The 26,581-nt window shown below is 39.5% G+C and overlaps 2 protein-coding genes across 6 annotated transcripts in view; both read left to right on the top strand.

The window, feature by feature from the left end:
- Window positions 1-12,115, top strand: part of pus7 (pseudouridine synthase 7) — a 56,835-nt gene extending 44,720 nt beyond the window's left edge. Inside the window, exons 12-17 of one of the 5 annotated variants that reach the window (XM_059987170.1) lie at window positions 78-204; window positions 1,086-1,187; window positions 2,875-3,004; window positions 10,468-10,559; window positions 11,284-11,363; window positions 11,708-12,115. In XM_059987170.1, coding sequence (XP_059843153.1) covers window positions 78-204; window positions 1,086-1,187; window positions 2,875-3,004; window positions 10,468-10,559; window positions 11,284-11,363; window positions 11,708-11,728 — 552 coding nt within the window. In that variant the 3' untranslated portion in view covers window positions 11,729-12,115. Of the gene's footprint in view, window positions 1-77; window positions 319-1,085; window positions 1,188-2,874; window positions 3,005-8,287; window positions 10,442-10,467; window positions 10,560-11,283; window positions 11,364-11,707 lie in introns of those variants that run through there. The other 4 variants (XM_059987169.1, XM_059987168.1, XM_059987171.1 and 1 more) reach the window with 4 other exon arrangements.
- A 2,888-nt stretch (window positions 12,116-15,003) lies between these two features.
- The window catches only part of rint1 (RAD50 interactor 1), a 51,379-nt gene continuing 39,801 nt past the window's right edge, over window positions 15,004-26,581 (top strand). Inside the window, exons 1-2 of the mRNA XM_059987167.1 lie at window positions 15,004-15,375; window positions 23,312-23,553. Of these exons, the coding sequence (XP_059843150.1) occupies window positions 15,166-15,375; window positions 23,312-23,553 (452 nt within the window). The 5' untranslated portion in view covers window positions 15,004-15,165. The remainder of the gene's footprint in view (window positions 15,376-23,311; window positions 23,554-26,581) is intronic.

Raw genomic sequence — 26,581 nt, 5'->3', positions numbered from 1 at the left:
TGTCCTTTTTTTAAAAGACATTTGTTATAAATCATTTTCAAGATCTGCTTGTTTAACCCCTTTTTTTTGTTTTTTAGATTCCAAGAAATAATCGATTAATGTACATTCACAGTTATCAGAGCTATGTGTGGAATAACATAGTGAGTAAACGGATTGAAGAATATGGACTTAAAGCAATTCCAGGAGATTTGGTACTGAAAGGAGGTAAATGGGATATTCCTTTAGATTTGCACCAATACAACCCACCAGAATCTGACCTGTATCTGCATGATATACACAGCTAGAAACCAAGAGTCATGCTGCTCTGTGCGCCATAAGGTTAGTGATTGTTTGTACACGTAGAACACTTCCAGTCTTGTGTACATGAAGAGTTCTGTTAAATATAACAGTAATTACAGTTCTTTTCATATTTCTCTCATGGCATAAAGAAAGACCATGCAGAACATTCCCAAAGTGCCATTTCCCCATTTATTTTCTCACAACCTATTTTGTCTCACGTTCATCAATGTCCCCCTAATCCTCCTTCCATTCACCTCCATGAGGTAATTTACAGTCACCAATTAATCTACTAATACATCTTTGGGAGGAAATTTATGTGGTTACAGGTAGAATATGCCAACTCCAGAGAGACAGCACCTGAGATCAGAATCAAAACTGGGTTGTAGGAGATATGAGGCACCAGGACAATCTGATGTGCTGCTATGTTATCTAGTGTTAGCAAAGGTACTGCTCTTTGCATAAAGGCAAATTGGTATGGGACTGAAGACATACACAGTCCAGACTTTAAAAGGAAATAAGTTTTCCCAAGGAAAGTCATTGAAACAATTTATAAACTTCTACTGAGTCAGACTGGTCATGTTAAGGTTGACACATACCATGTCTTATGTGAGCGCTACCTTCTGATACTGATTTCATATCTCTTTCTTTAATAGTTTCAAGGGTCTGTTGCCCTTTTCTCCAAATTGTGCAATAGTTTTATTAATTTCCACTTAAAGTCAAATTGTTATATTTTTAGTATTATCTGGAACCAAGAACCAAGCTGTAATATGTAGGAAATAAAAACTGTTTGTTTTATTGATCTTCAGGAACAGCAGTTCCAATTCAGGAATCTGATGTACAGAATTATACCATACATGATGTGGTGTTGCCCTTGCCTGGATTTGATGTTCTCTATCCAAAACACAAAAGTAAGTTATTTGGAAGACTTAATTCCTTTGTATGTGTTTCCACCTAATGATAAAGTACAACTTTTAGATTTGCCAAAAAGCGTAGTTTGAATAAATTGGATAAATCAATGTGATTGATATGCCCGTTCCACAAAATGAGAGTAAATACTGTACCTTCATTTTCTTAGCTTCTGGTTTTGACTACAGCATTTAGGGGGAATTTTTCTCAACAAATAAAGCAGAAAGATAATAATCTTCATGTCACTGTATTTCATTTTGTTATATTACTATTGTTTTTTAAATTTTTTTCCACTTACAGAGGTGATTCTCTGAAATCCTCGACCCTAGGGGAGATCTAGATCACTGGGGGAATTTGAAGAGGAAATAGATAAAACTTTGAAAGATCAGAGAACTGAGGGCCATGGGGAATTGGCACAGAAGATGAAATGACACATGAAGCAGATTAGCAGATCTATCCAAAGTTTACATGAGCTTACTGACATTCATGGTGTTACTGCTGCAATCATAGAGCCAGGGACTTTACCAACTATTAGCCCACTTTAATTGACCCACGCTCGGTTACTATTTGTAATTTGCTGCTTTTTGTTACCATGTATATTGCCAAGGTTAATACAGAAGGAGCCTTTCCTCTGTGTGAGTGTGTGGGAAAGAGGGAGAGTAAAACTAGTGGAAATCTATTATAAATATAACCTGACAGGCACATTGTGGTAGTGAATTCTTTGTAGCCTGACCAAACATAGAGATTTTGCTGCTGGAACAGCATTTGGCAGTATCAAACATTTTCCTTTTTAATGGATTTCCTTTTGAACCATTCTTGGGATGTGGATATAGTGTTGGATTCTGGAGTTTAAATCCAAGTTTCTTTCAGAAATCAAGAAAGAGGCACAAAACTTGTTGCTTCACAATCATTTTATTAAGAGTTGATAGAACAAAGAGAAATTGAACTGATAATGACAAAGAGAGAGACCACAAAGGTGGCACCTAGCCTTGAACAGCTATTTTTATACCACAGAAATTAGAGACATCCCATTCAAATCTATAGATAAGAATTAACAAATTAAAAGACACATATTCAATGCTGCAGTGCAAAGAAGCTTCCAGAGCTTTCCAGAATTATACTTTATATAGCCACTAGAGGCAAGCAAATATTCAAAAAAGGTGAGTAACAAATTCAAAGAAGCATATTCACTTTTTAAAAAAAAACATATATATAGTCCAAGGCCCTGAGCGACAATGTTCGACAATCGATGATACAGGCTCTTGGCACTATACAGACACATACAATCCAGCCTGTTATTCCACCACTCAAACACGGGAGGGCAGCACCAACAGGCGAGATCAGGCACTATATAAAACACAAGCAGATAATTAATTGTTAAACTGCAAAGAAAATAACAAACAGTCTAATCTAAGAATTAAACAGTTGAATGCAACAATACTGATGTGGTCATGCATACGGCCCATTGTTGGTTAAAGGGTGTGTTGGTGAGAGTATAAGTTTTGAAACTCTGTAATCATTGTAGCAATCATATTTGCAAAATGTTATTTAAGTAGGAATATTGCCTGGTAACAATTCAGGTTTAAGAGGCTGGATGAGATGTGACTTGGAGAATGTTGGAGTTGATTGTGTTGCTACTCTTGTGCGTTTCCAGAAGTTACATGTATGTCTGTATATTTATATTTGAAGTTGGGAAAGCCTATGAAGAAATGCTGGCTGCTGATAGCTTGGATATAAATAATATGAGACACAAAATTAGAGATTATTCATTATCAGGAGCATACAGGAAAATCATTATTCGTCCTCAGAATGTTACCTGGTGAGTATAAAAATTGAATACATTTTAATAAAAAATTACAGCAATGCCAAATGTCAAATAACTGATCTTGCAATCATTTATAATGTTTGAAATGCACAATGTTGTTATTCCTTCCTTTGCTAAACAAAGTTTAGTCATGTGCATTTAAACTTAATAGGATTTCTTATCAGCAGATTCCCTGTGCCTTTGCTCATAGTAAATCAACAGAGTGAGCTGGAAAAGAATTATAGGAATTAATCATGACAGTTATAGGAAATACCTACCATATGCAATACTCCAAATGGATTGCAGCAGATACTCTGATTATGTCTCTCTGACATTTTTAAATTGAAAATGCCAAAAGTAGAAATTGTCAAGAAGATACACTGCCATTAACTTTGCATGTCACCTTTATGGTTTCCTTTACATCTCAGAACATCATAGTGCCAACTGCCAACATGCCCATCATTTTGAAATTAAAGCTGTTTCCATGTCCGAGCCTCTTAGAATTTCTCGTTGTCTTAAACCTTTAGGTGGTTTAGGGTGAATCCATTTCTGTTTGCTCTCCATGATTCATGTAACTAAGCACCTTAAGGAAGGTTAAATTTCAGTCCCTCCCCACTGGAGAACTGTCTTCAAACAACTATATATCTGTCAAATTCTATACTACACTGGTTTTTCACAATATATAAATCTTTTCAGAATTCTTCTGGGTTCACTTTTGTTCATTAGTGATAACTAATCATTTCCATTTACTGTGAACTGAAAGAATGCTTCTATTTACACAGCAGCTTTAATGTAGCAAAATAGGATTTTCACATTTGTTAGCAAATTGAATACTGAGCTGCAAAATGGGTAAAAGAGTCTGATGTGCGTTAACAATATGAGAAGCAGAGTTCTGGGTAATCTGAAATGTACAGCTGGGCTGGGATTGGGTGGAATAGACCTATAAGTAGATTATAGTCATCAAATCTGAAGATAATTAAAAAGTGGAAGCATTAACATGAGATGGGGGAAGGGCCAAGTTGGTTAGTGCTGAATTAGAAATGGACAGTCTTGGTGATGATGTAACTACTTAGTCTGAAGCTCATTTTGAATCAGATCTCATATCAAGGCTGGAAACAATCTGGAGCCAAGAAGATTGATTGTTCAGCAATGAGAGGTGAGACAAAAACTAGCATCTTCATGTCAAAAAATGGTGGTGCACTTGGACAGATCAGCTACTCCAGCTCTAATCAACAGTGAAATTTCTTGTCCTGTCCATCTTTTCTATGACCAAAAAACACTTCTGATCATAAAGAACACTAAAATCTCCAATGCCACCTCGCAGGTGAGCACAAGAATGGAATAACTCGGAGAATAGGCCCTCGCACTGTTACCTACTTCAGCTACTCAGGGAAGTCAACAGTACCGGTGCGTGAGAGTGCAGAAGTGCAGTAAACGTGCTGGTATTCAAGTAAGACAAAAGTGGATCCCTGCAGGCCTGCATTCCCAACGATTCTACTCCCTGACATTTGATCACAAGAGACTAAGATGGATTACCTGCGTCTGCATCTGAACCGGCGGGAGATGAACTGCTGCACACTTGTGCTGAGTGAAACGTGGCTCCAGGACACTACTCCAGCTAGAAGGCTTAACCTTCTTTTGGGCGTACAGAAATGCTGCAACCCCTGGCAAGACATCAGTAAGAACTAGTGTGTGAACGCCTTGGTAGTTACAGCCTGCTGCTCACTGCAGATGGAGTTGTTTATGGTAAAGTGGAGGACCTTCTACTTACCAAGGAAGTTCACTACCATTGTGATTATTGCTGCTCTTCCCCCACCCCCCATGCTAGTGCTGGGGAAGCGTTGCAGGAACCTTACAGCAGTATCTGCAACCCTGAAGCCACTCACTCCAATGGTGTCTTCGTTGTTGCTGGTGACTACAATCATGTCAACTTAAAAACGGTCCTACCGAAGTTCTGTCAGCATGTCAACTTCAAAACCAGAGGAAAGAACATATTACACCTGGTTTAGACCAACATTCATGGAGCCTACATACTGAGGTATGTGTCTTCCGCCTTCACCTCAGATACTCAGACCACATATCCATTTTGCTAATCTCTACATACATACCACTGGTTAAACAGGAAGGCACAGGTCAACCACTCTCCATTGCACATCAATGGCTCTGTCGTGGAGGAAGTGAAGAGCACAAAGTTCCTTTCTGTGGAAATTGAGGCATGAGAGGCCCCCATCCCCATTCTAACAACTTTCTATAGGAGCACCATCGAGTGTCCTGTCTTGCTGCATCAGTCTGTGGTACAGAAACTGCAAAGCATCAGACCACAAGACCCAACTGAGGATAGTAAAAACCTCCAAGAGGATCTCCCCTTTTGTGATATTTTCAGGTGTATTGCGGACGAGGCCCAAAGCATTGTTAAGGATCCCTACTGCCATCCCACAGTCTCTTTGACCCACTACCGTTAGCAAGGATATACAGAAGCATCAAGACTAGGATTACCAGACTGGGTTACAGCTTCTTTCCTCAGGCTGTGAGACTAATGAATACCCTGCTACTACCGAGGTCTTGTCATTAGGACACTAGGCTGTTTACAGTTTACCTGTGCTGCCCATTAGAAGATTTTGAATTAGCTTTTTATTTATGGTGATATTTTGGTGTATATGATGTATGTTTTCAAATCAAATCAAGATTAATTATCATTCAAGTCATACATAAATCACTGAATGAGACAGTGTTCCTTTGGGGCCAAGGTGCAAAGAATTCAAAAATAGCAAGCGAATATTCAAAAAACAAGTGAGTAACAAATTCAAAGAAGCATATTCACTCAAAAAAGAAACATATATATAGTCCAAGGCCTTGAGTGACAAAGTCCCAATCGATGGTACAGGGTCCTGGCAGTGTTCAGGCACATACAATCCAGTCTGTCATTCCACCTGTCGAACACGGGAGGGCAGCACCAACAGGCGAGACCAGGCCCCAGCCAAGCTCAACCATGCTGTTGTGCTTTTGCATCCCTCACTTGGTCTGCAGCAGCAGGCAAGCCCAAGGCTTTTGGCCTGGTTAGAAACATAGAAAACCTACAGCACGATACAGGCCCTTCGGCCCACAATGCTGTGCCAAACATGTACTTTAGAAATTACCTAGGGTTATCCATAGCCCTCTATTTTTCTAAGCTCCATGTACCTATCCCGGAATCTGTTAAAAGACCCTATCGTATCCGCCTCCACCACCATTTCTGGCAGCCCATTCCACGCACTCATCAGTCTCTGCGTAAAAACAATTTACTCCTGACATCTCCTCTGTATCTGCTCCCAACCACCTTAAAACTGTGTCCTCTCGTGTTAGCCATTTCAGCCCTGGGAAAAAGCCTCTGGCTATCCACATGATCAATGCCTCTCATCATCTTATACAGCTCTATCAGGTCACCTCTGTCACTCCAAGGAGAAAAGGCTGAGTTCACTCAACCTATTCTTATAGGGCATGCTCCCCAATCCAGGTAACATCCTTATAAATCTCCTCTGCACCCTTTCTATGGCTTCCACAACCTTCATGTAGTGAGGCGACCAGAACTGAGCATAGTACTCCAAGTGAGGTCTGACCTATGTAGCTGTAACATTACCTCTCGGCTCTTAAACTCAATCCCACGTTTGATGAAGGCCAATGCACCATATGCCTTCTTAACCACAGAGTCAAACTGCGCTGCAGCTTTGAGTGTGTTATGGACTCAGATCCCAAGATCCCTCTGATCCCCTTCACTGCCAAGAGTCTTACCATTAATACTGTATTCTGCCATCATATTTGACCTACCAAAATGAACCACCTCACACTTACCTGGGTTGAAATCATTCTGCCACTTCTCAGCCCAGTTTTGCATCCTATTGATGTCCCACTATAATCTCTGATAGCCCTCCACACTATCCACAACACCCCCTACCTTAGTGTTATCAGCATATTTATTAACCCATCCCTCCACTTCCTAATCCAGGTCATTTATAAAATTCACAAAGAGAAGGGGTCCCACACCACTGGTGACCGACTTCCATGCAGAATATTACTCGTCTACAACCACCCTTTGCCTTCTGTAATCAAGCCAATTCTGAATCCAGAAAAATTCTGCCTCTCAGAATCTTCTCCATCAACTTACCAACCACTGAAGAAAGACTCACTGGTCTATAATTTCCTGGGCTATCTCTGTTCTCTTTCTTGAATAAGGGAACAACATTCGCAACCCTCCAATCCTCTAGAACCTCTCCTGTTCCCATTGATGATATAAAGATCATTGCCAGAGGCTCAGCAGTTTCCTCCTTCGCCTCCCACAGTAGCCTGGGGTACATCTCATCCGGTCCTGGAAACTTATCCAACTCTTTCTTAATGTCTGTATGCTCAAGCTTTTCAATCTGCTTGTCGGTCTTACTCCAGCCAAGGCTACATAGTTCCCATGTCGACTCTCCCTCCACCAGACAAGGGTAACAGGCCTGCAGCGGCTTACATTGTCACTGTCCAACAGTCTTGTGATTGCAAGTGAAATGCCCAAGACAATCTCCCACGGTTATACTGTGCCAACTCAGATGCAACATGGTCTACAGCCAGGTCAGCTCCTCCGATATCCCAACCATCTCCTTTCCCAATATCCCGACCGGCTCCTTTGACACCTTGGCTGGCTCCTTCTCCTCCATCCCAGCCTTGGCCGACTCCGCAGTTGACACCAGTCCAGCTACTCCAATCATTGAGCAGCTCACTGATGGAGTAGCCCTGTGGTTCCTGATGTTCTTGGAGTAGAATTGTCTTTGGATTCTAAAAACAAAACATATTTTACAAAGATAAAAAGCATCCATGATTGGACTTTGAGAGACCTCTGCATTCACGTGTGCCTCCATCTTACCCAGAAATCCAGTGGTCCAGAGGAATGTTATTTCATTTGGTTATATATATGTACAGTCAGATGACAATAAACTTGAACTTGAACATTAATATTCTCAGTATATGGTCTGCAGAAGTATTTGCTCATCTAGTAAATTGGATAAGTATTAATTGAGAGACACTGGGGTAATCATGGTAAGTTAGAGCTAGGTGTTGAAGTCTATATTGAGAATCTGGGTCTATGTTTATGAAATAACTAATTACTAATTATGGATCCTTGAGGCTTACTAGAAATGACTGTGGATGGGGGATGAAAAGCTGGGCAGCGTATTGAACAGCTAATAGAGGTGCTGCCTCACAGCTTCAATGACTTTATTCAATCTATACCTCTGGTGCTGTCTGGAATTTGCCCATTTCTCCCTGCACTTGTGTTTCCTCCAGGTGCCCTATGGTTCTTCACTTGTCTCAAAGACATGCAGATTTCTAGATTAATTGGCTGTCAATCGCTCCTAGTGTATAGGCGAACGTTAGCATCTGTGGAGTGTTGAAGTGCCTGTAGAGAGACGAAAGAGCTTATGATAAGTATAAATAGAAGCGTGACTTTTCAGTGCACATTTGGTTTCCAAAGGCTATGTCACTCTTTATAACACTAACAGTGATTGAAAGCCATCTGCTGCTATAAACAAATGAAATACAACAAGTATCGTAATGTTCAAAAGTTGGTAACAGTGAAGTAATATGGGAGAATGGTGTATTCAGTTTGTTGCGGCTAGATAAAAGGGAATAGCCACATAATTGATCTTTGGCCACCCACCTCCTCAATGGGCAACATTGCTGCTGCTTGTTCTCTGTTCCACTGTTCTGAACATTGCACACCCAACTGCTTTGGTTGTCCAATCTATAATAGCAGGTGACGGTTATTCTTGTATCAGTTTATAATAAAAGGAAGCTGTAAATTTGGCAATTTTAATACTAAGAGACTAAAAAGGTGCACTTCATCAATAGAAGTTGCAGTTCTGTCCCTCTTGGCCTAAAGAGTCCATATTAGTACAAGATGCAAGTTAATTAGTTGCAGGCTGCCTAGAATTTGACAAATGGAGCTTAGCCAGTGTACCTTTAGAGGTTAAGGATGCATTTTAGAACCTTAGTTAAACTGGCCCCAGGTTTTATCTTAGGACATAGGACATACAATGGTATAGCACAGGAAATGATTGAGCTGTACTAATTAAATTAGTAAGTAAATGCCCAAATAAATTAATTCCCTTTGCCTACTCAATTAACCTAAGACTTTTGGTTAAGATCATGCTTGCCGCCAAATGCATGCGATAGTTCACTGGAAGTTCAAATGGAAAGAAATTTGACTAAAACAAAACTAAAGGCACCTTTTCTGGGATAAATTGTGTTAAATTATCACTGCATACAGTGAGGAGAGGTCATGGCAAAGGAGTTCTGATGCCTGTACAACTGGTATGGGTGTAAGGTTGGATTGCTCTGGGCGCAAAGCTGGTTTGAAGAGCTTTAGAGTCGATTTGGGCTGGCAGGTGAAATCTGGGTCCAGAGCAATTCGCTGGGTTGTGTGACTTCAGTCCTGAGCCCATTCGTAGCAGCCGGGTCCTAGTGAGAGGCATAATCTGCTGCTTAGACATCTTAAATGCCAGCCCAAATTGAAGGCGAGAGCTCTCCACAATGTTCAATCTTTTCTCTGGGCCACCAGAGCCTTTTGCTACAGCGGTTCCCAGGTTCAGTGCGAGGTACGATCTGTTGTTTGACCAATTTAAACACCAAACAGATAGACTGAAAAGACAGAGTGTTGGGATCTAAGGCGAGAGCCAATCTCACTTGCTCTGCAATGGCCACTCCCCTCTTCAAGGCACTGCGGCTGTGAAGACTGCTGTTCTCCATGCCCTCTAATATGATGAACTGATAAGCAAGGCTTTGGGCCTACTCCAGGCCCAGATCTGAGGACTCAGTTTGGTTCGGGATGTTGTTGCTCGCTTCAGTTGTTTGCATGATATGTGTTTGCATTCCCTTTCTCTTGTGCATTGGGTCTTTTTATTCATATTTTTTTAAAAATTGGGTTTCTAGCTTTGTGGCTGCCTGTAAGCAAACAAATCTCAAGATGTATAATTTATACATTCTTTGATAATAAACGTACTTTGACAATGTCCATATCCTTCCACTTTCTCCACATTCATGTGCCTATCCAAGAGCCTCTTTTAATTCTCTATCATATATGCCCCTGCCACAACCCCAGGCAACACATCTCGGGCAACCAACGCTCCATTTCATCTTAAATGCATAAATTATGTATTTTAACCCTGGGGAAATATGATACTAGCAATCCACTCCTAATCGTATAAATCTTTATTGGATCTCCCCTCACCCTCTGCCATCCAGAGAAAATAACCCACATTTGTTGAACCTCAAAACTCCCAAGATTTTGTTTATTGTCTCTCTGAAGAGATAAGAAAGAGACAGAAATGGAGTGCAAAGCTGTACCACTGTATATGTAGTGGACTTTGTTTTTTTTATTAATATTTATAGAATACCTCCAGCTGCAAAATGACTTTCCTATTTTCTGGTTACTGAAACATATTGTTTTGGGAATTTTTACTTCATAGGGAGATTCTAGTCTATGATGATAAAAAAATTCCTTTGGTTCAGACTGATGTGGAAAAGCTGGAAGGAGTACCTTTGCCAAAATCTTCCGAAGGTATGTTGAACATTGACTTGGAAATGGATCTTGATATAAGAATTTAAATAATGTTCAGTGTATTCTGTAACATGGAAAGGCAAGAGGCTTCTTTTTCTCATTGCATCTAATTCCTCATTGCTGATGTTCTTGCATTTTTCTCAGCTATAGCACTATGAATGTTGCTCTGTTTTTAGTCTATGTAATCACTGACAGAAAATAGTTTGGATCTAGAACATTAAACTGGGCTTATTCCTATACTCATTCAGTATCTACACCCTTAGGTGATATTTGATTCCAGTCAGAGTGGGTTCTCTGATCTGTTTTCTTATTCCAACCTGCAGACACGAAAAGGCCAGTTTTGTATTCCAATGGCTAGGATTTTTTTTTTTGTCTTTGCTGTGCAACTATAAATGGACATACCCAGATGGTCTAAGACAGAAATCATTCAATTGAAGTATCTTCATATCCTATATTTACAGTCCATCAAATTTAGAAAGAAACACTGGTAACAATTCATGACAGAAGAGCAGATTGAGTGTCTGAATTTAGTGCAAAGAATAAATCCCCACCTGTCAACCAACACCCCTCTTCCAACCAAACAGAAATAGAAATAAACTTTCTAAATATGAAAGGTAAAAGTAAAAAATGTGATGGTGCACTGACTTCTTAACTGGATGAATGAAGCTTCGACAACATTCAATTCACTTTGTATGTCATGCTAAATATGTATTTCTTCCACCAGTGGCATACATTGGTTTGTTACCATCAACAAGCTGCACTGCAGATTCTCACTTCACAGTATTTTCAAAAACATGGACTCAGGTAATGAGAAATATATGGGCAAAAAGGAAAGGGACTGGATCCAAGTTGTTCTCTAGATGCCAAATTTTCTGACTTGAAATTAAATTGCTCTACTTTCATTGTTGCTGGGTTTGGAGTCCTGCAACTTCCTACATGTTAAGTGATAACCTGAGAGACTGCAATAGTTCAAGAAGACAATTTAACATGATCTTCTTGAGGGCAGTGAGGGGTGGGAGGTAAATTTTTACCTCCTAGGAAAAAATCAAAGGGTAATAATCAATGTTTCAGTGGTTTCAGATCATAAGTGACTGAGACTTCTGTGTGTTTTTTTCAATAAATTTAATCATAATTATTTCTTATTGCAGCTGGTAAATTCAAAGCATTGAAAATGGATTTCTCACTTCCTCCCTCTACTTATGCGACTATGGCAATTCGAGAGGTACTCAAAATGGATACAAGCATCAAAAATCAAACTCAGCTAAACACAGTCTGGTTACGATAACCTGGAACATATATCTATATGTTTTTTTTAACAGCCACTGAAATGTATAAGGAGGTTCTACTTTTATTTAGCTTGTTATGTGACTGAAAATCTTTTAGATTTGTTTTATTAACCTTCAAGGGTTGATTTTATTTTTCACATTTGTAAAACTTAATGACTTTTAAGTGCAAAATGACATTGATCAATAAATATTTAGTATTATTACAGCTTGTTTTCTTGCAGTTTTATTCCTAATGATTGTATTTTCTGTATCAGTATTAAAATAACCAGTTTTAGATATAATAAATTAAAATGATTTTCAAGGTATGATGTCTGGATTTTTAATCATACTGCGAGAAGAATTTTGAAATAATCCAGCAGCCATTTATCTGGTCTCATTCCATTGTTATCTGCAGCTAACCACTGAGAGCTTGTATAAATGAGACCTACATGAAAAATTTGAAAGACTTTCTGTTCTTACCATGAGACAAATACCAGACCCTATACACTACAGTCAGTTTTGAGAAATGGATTTGTAGGCAGTGAGATGGTGCATTGCCAGTATGTTTTAGGTCTATGATGAAGGTTAGTGATCTTGACTCTTCGCACAATGGGTAATTCCAAAACTTCTCCAAAATTCAGAAATGAGAAGTAGAAGCGTAGAGAAGTAGATTACGGTTAATTAGGCCATTGGTTAATTGGGGCAACCACTTATTTGAGACATCTTTAAAGAACAAAAGTTAATTGAGAAAATAGCTAGGATTCCTTTTGTTTATTTGGGACACTATACCACTTAATTGTTGCCAAACGGTTTCTAGAAAGCATCAGTCACGTACACTTGGGTGGCGTTAGACACTACATCGTGCATGGAGTGAATAGTTTTAAATAACATCAGTTGAATGTGCTTATGTTATCTATTTTGGCCAATGGTACTGATTCAAATAGTAATGATTTTTGGGGATCTGGATATTCTTGGACTCAGAGGAAGTTGTTAAAATATCTGATTTGAGGTATTTAAACTACTGATACAGTGACACTCTTGGCCACAAAATTGAAGGCAATTCATGAAAAACCAAAGTGAAATGAATTGTCTTTATGCAATGGTTAACATCTGGAATGCACCACTGGTGGATGTGAATTCAGACATTGTATTGCAACAGAAAACTGATAAGTACCTCTGGTAAGATGGCAGCATGTTCAGGCACAGCAGCTTCTATGTGGTCAACCAAAGGCGTTACTGTCTTTTTTTAAAGTGCATATATTATTGCAAGAGCCTACTAGACATTAAAAAGTTAAAGTACTGCAGGTCTACTCCCATCAGCGAGTTTCTCATTGGAGGAGAAACTGAATGAGCTGGACTTGATAAGGACCATGATGCTGCCTGCAACAGAGGCGTCAGTGCGTGAAGGAGGTGTGCAGTCTTAACAGTGAGTGCTTGTCTCGGTTGTTTTTCTTGTGATTGCAAGACCTGTTGGGCGTTGGTGGTGTGGAATACTGCAAATCCAATTCAATCGTTTATTGGCGAACAGCAAGGGAGCTGCATGGCCCCGGTCATAGTAAAGACTTGGCCTTAAGCTGTGGTGTTCCCTGGTTGCACCAGCACAAGGGAAGGCATCAAATGTGGGTGGTGTGGTGTCCATGCTGCAGTTGTTGCTGTCCCTCAGTGTTCACTCAGCAAAAGAGTCTGCAGACTACTGCAACTTTCATGGAGTCAGACTATGATTTTTTGTGTGACTGTGTTTTATTCCTATCTTATATGTGCCTTATGCTGTGTATGACTGTCAGTACTGTGTTTTGTACCTTGGCCCCAGAGGAATGTTGTTTCATTTGGCTGCATTCATGTATGGTTGAATGACAATTAAACTTGAACTTGAAAGTTAAAAAAACATGCAAAACTAGGTGGTAGAGTGAATAGGAGTGGAACTGCTAAATTGCTTTTGCACATTACCAGCATGAACTCAGTCAGCCACATAATGTTCTTCCATGTTATGAACTTCTCTGAGATTCTATTTCAAATTGGATGTGTCATTTAATACATTGCATTAATGATTTGTTTTTGTTATGGGCTTGTACCTAGTTATTACTGATCTTAACTAAGAAAGAATTACAGATTCAAATATTTACTGTGACAAAAAGACTATTTTGTTGGCTTGTATGAAAATAAATGTCCAGTCACTAAAGCCCAATATTCAATATGCTTTTCCATAATTTGAAGCGCAGAGGCGAGTATATAGTGTACTGATAATTACATTTTGAAGAGAATTTGGGAGAGTATGTAAGAATACTTAAAGGTGAAAGCTCTTATGCAAAGACATAATCTACTCTAGGAATGTAAAGGTGCTATCCTAGGAATCTAAAGCTGAGTGATAACCTGGTTGGTGGGGCAGGTAATCAGAAGGTAACATTTCTGTGGGCAATGCTGGTCAAATTCAATCAAGACCGAAAATATGCAAATATGTTTTTCTCCCTTTACCCATCAAACAATCTAATAATCATTTTAATAAAATTGAAAACTTTCCCTGCTTATTAAAAACATCACTTGTGTAACATAGACGAAAAGATGGCAGTGTCGCCCATCGAACAGCAAGGAAATGAATTAGCCACCAAGCATTCTAAAATAGAATATGTTTGATATGACATCAGAACACAGAAAGAAAAAGAAGCCTGTAGGTCTTTTTCAGGTGGCCAGAGATTAAAAATTCAACTGCTAATAGAGGATCCACCGAAATGAGGAAGAATTTAAAACAAATTCATGAATGTTTATGTTATTCCTTATAGCCAGTGAAGAATTCTGAAAATAATTTGTCTTATTATCATCTACTTTATCAGCCTATTAATTTTCTTGGAAATTTGTAATATTAAATAGATTGATTTTTCTCAATAAGTCTAGAGTATTTGTATCCAATGTGGAGGGTCATAGAAACTTCGGCATTCTGGAGTTCTGATAAATTTATATTGTTCTATTTATTGGCACGAGTTAGTGATTACAGATATATTAGAATGTTATTTATTTAGATGTTAAAGATTACGAATTACAACCCGACGTCAGAATTAGGTTTATAATATTGCAAAACCAAGCATATATGCGTAAGATTTCAAAATACTTTCAAAATACATATTTAAATTGCTGCTACCTCTTACAGGCGCCAGGAGGCGGTGTGCATTCCCACCTCTTTCTGGGGATCGTTGCAAAAACAAAATGTCTTTCTTTTGCTCTGCGGATTTGCCAAAAAAAAACAGTTGGTAGAGGAAAAAGTCATTGGTGTGAGCGATTAATTCCTGTTTTTACTCAGTAGTCTCGGTCTCGTTCATTTTTTTTGCTCGGAGCTGCCGCCGATCTCCATGGTAACCATCTGGGTGCCCGGATTTGGTGATACAAACGTCAGCGCAATGGCCGCGAAGGGCGATCTTGTGGCGAACGAGAACTGCGAGATAACGCAATACGTAGTCGAGTTCGTAGAGAAAGAGTTGGGAAATGATCCCAAAGCTTTAAAGAGACTCCCTCAAATAACAGAGGAACTAGCGCTGTACAAAAAAACTCTGGAGGAACAGGTACGATGCCCAGGCCTCGGCCTCTGGATTCATTGGGGTTCTGCAGCTTCTCAGCGCTCCATCCCCAACGTTCATTCATAAAGTAACACCCTTTGAATAATGTAAACCATTAGTAACTAACAAATGAAGACCATTAAATGGAATCACGGTTATAAAAATACTTTAAGTGTGTCTATAACAATACACACACAAAATACTGGAGGAAATCAGCAGGTCAGGCATTATCTATGGAAATGAATAGAGAATCGACGTTTCAGACCGAGACCCTTCTTCAAAACTGGAAAGAAGGGGGAAGACGCCAGGATAAATAAGTGGAAGAGGGGAAGGAGGTTAGCTAGAAACTGTTAGGTGAAGCCTGGGGTAGGAAAATGTTTGGAGAGGAAGGATTCTGACGAGAGGAGAGTGAACCATAGGAGAAAGGGAAAGAGGGAGGGTACCCAAGTTTGTCCATAGTTGTGTCATGAAAGGCTTAGAAATAACAGGTTTCATTTGAGAAAGATTACACAGTTCTAATTTTATACATATGAAGGAAAGAACAACTTGTTGATAAACGTTTTTGTATTCATTGTATGGAGTTTGCGTTATATATTGAGCTTAATATCAGAAAGATACATTATTCAGAACAAACAGATTCTGGTATTGAATAGAGAGCAGAAAATGGTCGGAAATTCACCTTCATCTGTGGAAAGATAAATAGCCAATACCTTAAATTTGCATGAATGCTGACCTGAGTTTTTGCAATATTTTCTATTTTAGATCCATATTTTCAGTTTCTCTCTGCAGTTTATTTGATTTTCATTAATGGGCTTTGAATAAATTTTCACTAAATCTCTCAATATGTGCTTTTCACTTTAGGACCCTAGAATGATTCTTTAGAAAGGAACACTGTATATTTACGTGGTGATTCTTAGCTTCCTTTTCAGGAAGTGCTATGTTATATACAGGCACCGAAGTACTTCTGAATTGTAATTTATAAATGACATTCCTATATGATACACATTTGATAAAGACCAGATTACATAGGTTCAAGGATAAATAATGGGCAGGTTAGCAACCCTTTAACTTGTACATAATAGTAACATAGGATTTATATTTATTACCGCTGTAAGTCAGCCTCATCTAAGTCAGCATTTGGGGCACAGCACTCCAGTATTGCAATGGAGTGTTGAGTAAGTATTATTGATAGTATTTGTATAAATATTTGTATAAAAACTTTAATAAATGGAAGAAGACATGACAAAGTGAGCCAATCAAACATAGAGGAAATCTTAGGGCTAATATATCCACAGTGACTCCAAACCCACTCCCCAGATCAACACAGCAACTTATTTTGCTTCCTGGTTCCTTTGCTGGACTCCGCCTAGGTTATCTGACGATTCTCTACATTGTCAACACCAGCATTGAATTAGCTCTGTTGACTGGGCAGCTGTGAGAAATTTCTCCCAAATCTCTTGTCTTTTTAAAATGTTATTTGTCATTATTGATACACTGGAGCTTTGAATTTCCTCATCGTGAATGGCTATTGAATTACATACTATATATCCTTCAATGATAATTCCTCATTTTTAATTTTTAATTTAAGATGTAGATAGTGTATCTGATACCTATCTTGTCAGTTGTTTAAAACCAAAAGAATTATTGATCATTGAGTCACTTCAGACATCTTACAGAATCAAACAAGACAGATTGGAGTAAGCTTTTTCTCTTCGTTTTTACCCTCCATCCACACTAAAATGGTGTTTTCGTCCCCTGAAACTGGAGCTTTTCAGAAATGCTCTCCAAAGTGTGTAATTTTGAAAACACCAGATTGGCTGGAGCAGTGTGGATGGGGTAATCAGAGAAATCTGAAAACGCTGTCAGACGGCAGCGCACTGTTTCATTGTTTTCTTGAACGCAACCTAACAATTTCAGAACAGATGGCAACAAGACTGAAGCCAGAAGAGTTAGAAATGTACTCGCCAAATACTTTGACCCATAACTTACTGAATAAATAAGTATACTTACTTTGCCCTGTTTTCTGACCTTGCTCGTATGAAGGTGGTTTACCTATTTATGCAAGTACTTCTCTGACAATAGATGTGTAACAGCCTAATGTAACATTGTATGGAAATACAAGATAATACTGATGCAGACATGTTTTATACATTTAACAAGGTGCTTTATTAATGCAACAGAGTTAGTCAGTTTTTCAATGTTCGTCATCAGCCGGGTCAATCTGTCCATGAACTCCCTGACGGTTGCCTCCGTAGGCTCCAGTGTTTTTTTTTACTTTAAAGTTCTCCTGTGCGAGAGCCCACAGCTGTCTGTCATTTTAAGTTTTTCTAGTCTGTAACTACACAAACATGCACTTTCATGGTGAGATTTGACGCCAAACATGTCGCTTGTTTCGGTAGATGCATCCTGCGCATATGCAGTTGGAGGAGATTCGCCAAAATCTCCGTTTCAATGTGGACAGAGATATTTTTAAATACGCATTGTGGACGCCTGTCGTTTTTACACGAAACCGGCTTTTTCCAAACTGATCCAGTCTAGTGTGGACGTAGCCACAGTTTACGGAGAGCTCTTTCCTTTAAAGAAATATGCAGAAAAGGCTGCATAAAATCAAAAGGTGGAAAGAGTGAAGAGTTAATGCTTTTGTTTGATTTTATTTTCATGCAGCAGATGAACCTATTGAAACCTATTGAAATTGAAATCAAATATTGTTTACAAAACTTAGTTTTTTATTTGTTATTTCTCTTCTCATACTTATTTCTGGCTTGGAAACTGACATGGGATTCTAAACTAGTTCTGAATCCCATGCTGTTCCAGTCCTAACACTGTCATACCTCACTTAAACCATAGTGTTTTAAATACATAGTGTCAAATCTGCTTGTTAGATGAGTACATCTAGACCCAGAGCATATTGCTGCTAGTTCGGATGATTTAAACATCAGCCCACATTAACTGTAAAGGCAGGGTGTCCGATCTGGAGGCGAGGGTTGGGCTGATTTTGCTTGCTCTCATGCAATGTTTGCTCCTTTCTCTGCAGCACTGAGTCCATGGGACTGCTTCTGCTGTTATGAGCTTCGTGTCTGTGAGCTTCACAGCGATTTGCCCACTAAATGATGTACTAGGACCAAGGCTTTTGGCCTACTCTGGCTGCTTTGAAGATTCGGGGTCTATGGATTCAATTTGGTTCGGAATGCTGTTGCTTGTTTCTATTGTTTGCATGATTTGTGGTTTATTGTTTTTCTCTGTGCATTGGATGTTGGATTTTCTTTTTCAGTCGGGTTCTTTCAGGTTTCTTGCTTTGAGGCTGCCTGTAAGCAGACAGATCTGAAGGTTGTATAATTTATACTTTTTTGTATCAATAATAAGTGTTCTTTGACTTTGATCCTATTTAGTTGGTTGTGATCTGGACATAATGTATTTCAATTCATTTAGCTTTCATTTGTTGATGCATTTTGTGCGCCTGAGAGATATTTGTGTGTGATAGAAATTTTCAGTAAAACAATACTTAATTAAGACTGTAAGTCATGGGAGCAGAATTTATTCTTTGCTATTTCATTATGACTGATCATTTCCCTCTCAAACCCATTCTCCTGCCTTCTCCCCATAACCTTTCACATACTGACTAACATGAATCTATCAACCTTGCCTTAAGTACACTCAAAGACCTGGCCTCCACAACCAACTGCCTGTGGTAGCAAGTTCCACAGATTCATCACCCTCTTGCTAAATAAATTCTTCCTCATCTCCGTTCTAAATGGACATCCTTCTCTTTTGAAGTTGTACCCTCTCGTCTTAGACTCCTGCACTATAGGAAACATCCTTTTCACATCCACTCTCTAGGCCTTTCAACATTTGATAGGTTTTAATGAGATTCCCCCCATTCTTCTAAATTCCAACAAAACAGGCCCAGAGCCATTGATTGCTCCTCATACATTGCCTATCGTTCCTAGAATCATTCTTGTGAACCTCCTCTGAACCCTTTCCAATGTCAGCACATCCTTTCTTAAATCAGGGGCCTAAAACTGCTCACAATACTCCAAGTGAAGCCTCGCCAGTCCTCTTAAAGCCTCAGTATTACATCCCGGTGTTTATACTCTAGTCCTTTCAGAATGAATGCAATTGCCTTCCTCATGACCAACTCAACCTGCAAGTTCACCTTTAAGGAATCCTGCCCGAGGACTCCCAAGTCCCTTTTGATTTTCTCCCCGTTTAGGAAATAGTCCATGATCTTATTCCTTCTACCAAAGTCCCTGACCATACATTTCTCGAGACTGTTTTCCATCTGTCACTTCTTTAACCATTCTTCTAATCTGTTTAAGTCCTTCTGCAGCTTCACTGCATCCTCAATTCTACCTGCCCCTTCACCTATCTTTATGTTATGTCAACCAAGTCATTGACATACAATGGAAAAGGAAGCAGTTGCAACCCCAGCCCCTGTGGAACACCACTAGTCACCAGCAGCCAATTAGAAAAAGCTCCCTTTATTCCCACTGTTTGCCTCCAATCAGCCAATGCTCTCTCCATGCTAATATCTCTCTGTGTAATACCATGGGCTGTTATCTTGTTAAGCAGCCTTGTGTGCCGTGCCTTGTCAAAGGCCTTCTGAAAATTCAAGTACACAACATTCACTGAACCATCTTTGTTTGTTCTTGTTATTTCCTCAAAAAATTCCAACAAGTTTGTCGGGCAAGATTTTCCTTTAAAGAAACCATGCTGACTCTGGCCTATTTTATAATGTGCCTCCAAGTACCCTGAAACCACATCCTTAACAATTGACTCCAACATTTTCCCAATCACAGGGGTCAGACTTACTGGCCTATAATTTCCTTTCTTCTGCCTTTCCTCCCTTCTTGAAGGTTGAAATGACATTTGCAATTTCTCAGTCCTCCCAAAGCCAACCAGAATCTATTGGTTCTTGAAAGGTCTTTAGTAATGCCTTCACAGTCTCTTCATCTGTATCTTTCAGAACCCTGAGCTGTAGTCCTTCTGGTTCAGGTGGCTTATCTACTTTCAGACCTTTCAATTTTCCAAGCACCTTCTCCCTCGTAATAGCAACGTCACTCACTTCTGCCCCCCTGACACTTCTGAATGTCTGGCATACTGCTCGTGTCTTTCACAGTGAAGACTGATGCAAAATACTTATTCAGTTCATCTGCAATTTTCTTGTCCTCCATTACTACCTCTCCAGTATCATTTTCCAGCAGTCCAATATCCAGTCTCACCTCTCTTTTACTCTTGAACTTTTGGTAACCTATTTGATATTATTGGCTAGCTTACCTTCATATTTCATCTTTTCATTCCTTATGAGTTTTTTAGTTGCCTTCTGTTGGTTTTTAAGTTTCCCAGTCCTCTCATTTCCCACTAATTATGCTCTCTTATATGCCCTCTTTTTTGCTTTCATCTCGGCTTTGATTTCCCTTGTCAGCCACGGTTAGAAAACTTCTTTGGGATGAGCCTATCCTGTGCCTTCTGAATTGCTCCCCACCATTGCTGCTGTACCGTCATCCCTGCTATTATCCCCTTACAATCAACTTAGGTCAGCTCTTCTCTCATGCCCCTGTAATTCTCTTTACTCCACTGTAATACTGATACATCTGACTTTAACTTCTCCCTTTCAAACTGCAGGGTGAAGTCTTACCATTTTATGATCACTGCCTTCTAAGGGTTCCTTTACCTTAAGGTCTCTGATCAAACCCTGCTCATTACGCAGCAGGCAATCCAGAGTAGCCTTTCCCCTAGTTGGCTTAACCACAAACTGCTCTTAAAAAGTCATCTCATAGGCATTTTACAAATTCTTTCTCTTGACATCCAGCACCAACCTGATTTTCCCAATCTATCTGCAGTTTGAAATCCCCCACGACTATTGTAACATTGCCCTTTGGCATGATTTTTGTATCTCCTCTTGTAATTTGTTGCCCACATCCTGGATACTGTTCGGAGGTCTGTATATAACTCTCATTAGGATCTTTTTACCCTTGCAACTCTCCGCACTAGAATTCAACATCTTCCATGTTAACTCTCTAAGAATTTGATTCATTTTTTGCCATCAGAGCTACGACATCCCCTCTACATAGCTGCCTGTCCTTTTGATACAGTGTGCATCCTTGGATGTTGAGCTCCCAGGTGTACTCTTCTTTCAGCCATGATTCCATGAAGCCCTCAACGTCATACTTGTCAATCTCTAACTGTGCTACAAGATAATCTCTTATTCCGTATACTGCATGCATTCATGTATAATGCCTTCAGTCCTGTAACTGTCACCCATTTTGATTTTGTCTGCCTTTGACACTACAGCTCTTCTCACTGATTGCAATTTTGACCTATCACCTGCCTGTTCTTCCTGAAAGCCTCACCTCATATGACTCTCCTTATAAACTAACAGCTCTGTCTTCAGCCCTATCACTCTATTTTCCATTCCCCTGCCAAAGTAGTTTAAAGCCTCCCCAGCAGATCTAACAAACCTGCCTGCAGGGATATTGGTCCCTCTTGGTTTTAGTTGTAACCTGGCCCTTTAGTACAGGTCATACCTTTCCCAGAAGAGATCCCAATAACCCAGAAATTTGAAACCCTGCTGCCTGCACCAGTTTCACAGCCATGCATTCATCTGCCAAAATCATCCTATTCTTATCCTCGTTGGTGCATGGCACAGGTAGCAATCTAGAGATATGCTGATGGTCCTGCTTTTCAGCTTTCTACCTAGCTCCCTAAAGTCTCTCTTCGGGACCTCCTGGCTTTTCCTACCTTATTAAATGAGTAGAACTTTCTGAACTGAGACCTAAACATTCAGTGTAAATCTAAACATAAGCAAAACTGTCCCATTAAAAGTACTTCAGAGATATTAAACATTAGTATAACATTGAAAGTGGGAATCTTAATAGTGACTTGCATCTCTTTCACATAATGATAGAGATGTGTGCTGCCTGCCATGAAAGCCCCATTTGACGATTCAGTCTGGCCTGCTTAGTGGTGAACAGCTCCTAGTCCAGCACTTGTATTGAAATCTGTAATGAAAACTTCATTCTTGAGGTTGGCTCTTCAGGTTCCTTCCAGTCAGGAATTTGTGTATATTTTTATTTAGCTTACAACTTGGAGTCGGCCCTTCGAGCCTTGCTGCCCCAGTCACCCCTGACAAACCCAATTAACTCTAACCTTGACAATGATTGATTAATCTACCCGATTTATCATTGGACTGTGGGGGGAAACCAGAAGACCTGGAGAAAACCCACACATTCCACAGGAAGGATGTACATTCCTTAAAGAACGGTGCTGGAATTGAGCCCTGTCACCAGAATTGCTTTTGCAGCTGGTAAAGCCAGATACATGCTATATCTAATTTGGCACAGATTACAGATGCTACCTGACCTGCTGAGTTCCTCCAGCAGTTTGTGTGTGTTGCTGCCAGAACTTACTTCCCAGCACAATCTACTAGAAATTAAAAATAAATTGACATTCTAGCATTGGATGTGAAACACGGGCAGTTTCAGTCATGAAAATCTTCCAATAACTTCAGTGTTTTGACAAGTACTCCTCAGGAGTGTTCAGGAATGCAGTTAATTTCTTCTCGGAAATGTTGCATACTGGGACTGCATCCCCAAATTAAGTGCAGATGGCTTGGAGTGAGAGCCGCTTCATTTTTTTTTGTCTCTGGAAAATACACACCCTACACTGTTATCATTCCTTGTCTGGATATCTTCCTGAAATTTAGAATGGAGTCTCTGGGTGAAGGTGCTTTTGTCCCAAGATGTAGGTGAATTTCTGATTTTAAAACAGTGATGTGGAATTTTGCCCTTTGTATATGCCTGTGAGCAAATTCCAATCCTTGCAAGGTTAGCCCAAAAACTATATTTGGAATTCCATGCATTTTTAAGCTGAAGTGAAGATTTATAAAGCACACATCTCTAATGTCATTTATCTAATTTTAACTTTTGTGTTAAAATTGATATAGGTTCTTACTGTCTCATCTGAAGTGCCAAAGAAAATTGAAAATGCTTTCAAGAATGCTGAAAACTCCAAGAAGTTACTAAGTGGCATTCTTGAGAAAAAGGCAGCCTTAGCTGAGTCTATCAACAATCATCTACTTACAGCCCAGCCTTTAATGGAAGAATTGACAGTATTGATTGGACAGATTGAAGAAATTGAGCGGCACCTCTGGTATTTGAAATGGATTTCACAGATAGAAGAGTTAAGGTAAATATGCCTCAGAAACTATGAGAAAGGATCTTTGACTTTGCATTTACAAGAATTCATATTTATGAAATCCTATTCAGTGTGAGATTAAAAAAAAGATAATAGTAGATGTATAGAGTGAATGTCAGGGATGCTGTTTGAATAACTCTATGATGACCTGATAGTGCTACTTTTGGTGATATTGTCAATTTGTCTCACCTCTGCTTCGCTTTTTAGGTTAACATAAAGACTAATACTGTCTGCAGTGTTACTGAGTATTAATTGTCTATTGTATTTAGTTCAGTTCTCTCCAGGAGTCTGGCTCTTTGCTTATGACAGATTATGTGCAGAAGGAGGCCTAACAACTCATAGTGCCTGTATTAGCACTCTACCAGTATAACAACTCTGGTTGCTCCCACTGGCCTTTTCTCCCAAGCCTTGCATTTTTTTTCTCCACCATATCCACAATATTCAGATCTTTCTTCATTTTTATATCTCTACTAAGTCTCCCTTGAGCGTTCTCTTTCCAAAGAAAATAGTCCTAGCATCTCTCCAGACCTCTATAATGTGCCCTCTCACCTCCTATAATGTGGTGACCAGAACTTAAACAGGATATTTCATTTGAAGTCAGTCCAGTGTTTGATGAAGGTTCAGTTTATTGTTATACTTCTTGGTTGATCAAATTCCGAAACAAACTTTTCATTACTTTTCATATTTTCTTGTGACATAGCCCATCCAGTTTATGCAAACTCACAGAGAAATCCCAGTTCCCCACTAAGTTTCTCAGAAGCATCTTTCCCCACATTCCGATTGATCCCTCTATCACTCACCTATGTACAAGGTAATTTATAAGGCTAATTATGCCTACCATACTTTTGGGATGTCGGGAGAAACCTGTGCAGTCACGTGCAAACTTCAGAGACTTCATTGGAGATCAGGATTGCCGAGTGGATTTGTCGAATGTCTAAGGGATGGCTTTTTAGAACAGCTTGTTGTTGAGCCCACTAGGGGATCGGCTGTGCTGGACTGGGTGTTGTGCAATGATCCAGAAGTGATAATAGAGCTTAAGGTTAAGGAATCATTAGCGAACAGTGATCAGAAAACGATCAATTTCACATTGAAATTTGAGAGGGAAAAAATACTGTAAAATCCAATGTGTCAGTATTTCAGTGGAATAAAGGAAATTACAATGGCATGAGAGGGAAACTGGCTGAAGTTGAATGGAAAGGGACATTTGCAGGAAGGACTGCAAAGCAGCAATGGCTGGAGCTTCTGTGAAAAATGAGGGAAGTGTAAGACAGATATGTTCCAAATAAGAAGAAATTTTCAAAGGGAAGAAGGACACTACTGTGGCTGACAAGTGAAGTCAGAGCCAAAGTTAAAGCAAAAGAGAGGGCATACAAGGAAGCCAGAGCGATTGGGAAGATTCTTAAAAACTTGCAGAAGGAAACTAAGAAAGTTATTTGGAAGGAAAAGATGAATTATGAAAGGAAGCTGGCGACTAATATCAATGAAGATACTAAAAGCTTTTTTAAGTATATAAAGGGTAAAAGAGAGTTGAGGGTAGATATAGAACCAGTACAAAATGATACTAGAGATATTGTAATGAGAGATGCAGAGCTGGCAGAGGAACTGAATGCATATTTTGCTTCAGTCCTAACTGGAAGATGTCTGCAGTATTCCAGACATTCAAGAGTGTCAGGGAAGTGAAGTTTGTGCCGTGAAAATTACAACTGAGAAGGTGCTCAGGAATCTTAATAATCTGAGGGTGGATAAATTTCCTGGACCCGATGAAATGCACACTTGGGTTCTGAAGAAAGTGGCTGGAGAGATTGCTGAGGTATTAACGATGATCTTTCAAGAATCGATAGATTCTTACATTGTACCGGATGACTGGAAAATTGCAAATGTTACTCCACTATTTAAGAAGGGTTGGAGGCAGCAGAAAGGAAACTATAGACCTGTTAGCCTGACATCAGTGGTTGGGATGTTGTTGGAATTGATTGTTGGGTATGAGATTACGGAGTACCTGGAGGCACGTGACAAGATAGGCCAAAACCAGCATGGTTTCTGAAAATCCTGCCTGACAAACCTACTGCAATTCTTTGGGGAAATTACAAGCAGGATAGACAAAGGAGATGCAATAGATGTGGTGTACTTGGATTTTCAGGCCTTTGACAAGGTGGCACGTATGAGGCTGCTTAGCAAGATAGGAAACTATTGAATTATAGGGAAGTTGCTAGCATGTTTGGAGCATTGGCTGGTTGGCAGAAAACAGAGAGTGGAAATAAAGAGATCCTATTCTGGCTGGTTAGTCTGGAGTTCCACAGGGGTAAGTGTTGGGACCACTGCTTTTTACGATGTATATCAATTATTTGGATTACGGCATTAATGGATTTGTGGCTAAATTTGCTGATGATACAAAAGTAGGTGGAGTAGCCGGTAGTGTTGAGGAAACAGAGGGCCTGCAGAGAGACTTAGATAGTTTAGGGGAATGGGCAAAGAAGTGGCAAATGAAATACAATGTTGGAAAGTGTATGGTCATGCACTTCGATGGAAGAAATAAAGACAATTATTTAGATGGGTAGAGAATTCAAAATGCAGAGATGTAAAGGGACTTGGGAATCCTTGTGCAAGGTACCCTAAAGGTTAACCTCCAGGTTGAGTGGGTTGTGAAAAATGCAAATGCAATGTTGGCATTCATTTCTAGAGGTGTAGAATATAAGAGCAGGAATGTAATGTTGAGGTTCTATAAGGCACTTCTGAGCCCACACTTGGGGTATTGTGTGTAGTTTTGGGCTCCTTATTTTAGTAGGGATATACTGACATTGGAGAGGGTTCAGAGATAACTCACAAGAATGTTTCCAGGAATGAAAGGGTTACCATATGAGGAGCATCTGCCAGCTCTTGGACTGTATTCCCTGGAGTTCAGGAGAATGAGGGGCATCTCATAGAAACATTCCAAATGTTAAAAGCCTGAGAAGATTAAATATGGCAAAGTTATTTCCCATGGCAGTGGATTCTAGGATAAGAGAGCACAACTTCAGGA

The sequence above is a fragment of the Hypanus sabinus genome, chromosome 13, assembly GCF_030144855.1.
Source record: "Hypanus sabinus isolate sHypSab1 chromosome 13, sHypSab1.hap1, whole genome shotgun sequence".
NCBI classification, from domain to species: Eukaryota; Metazoa; Chordata; class Chondrichthyes; order Myliobatiformes; family Dasyatidae; genus Hypanus; species Hypanus sabinus.
Note: the sequence above shows the minus strand (reverse complement) of the source record. Positions and strands in the feature narration are given on the sequence as shown.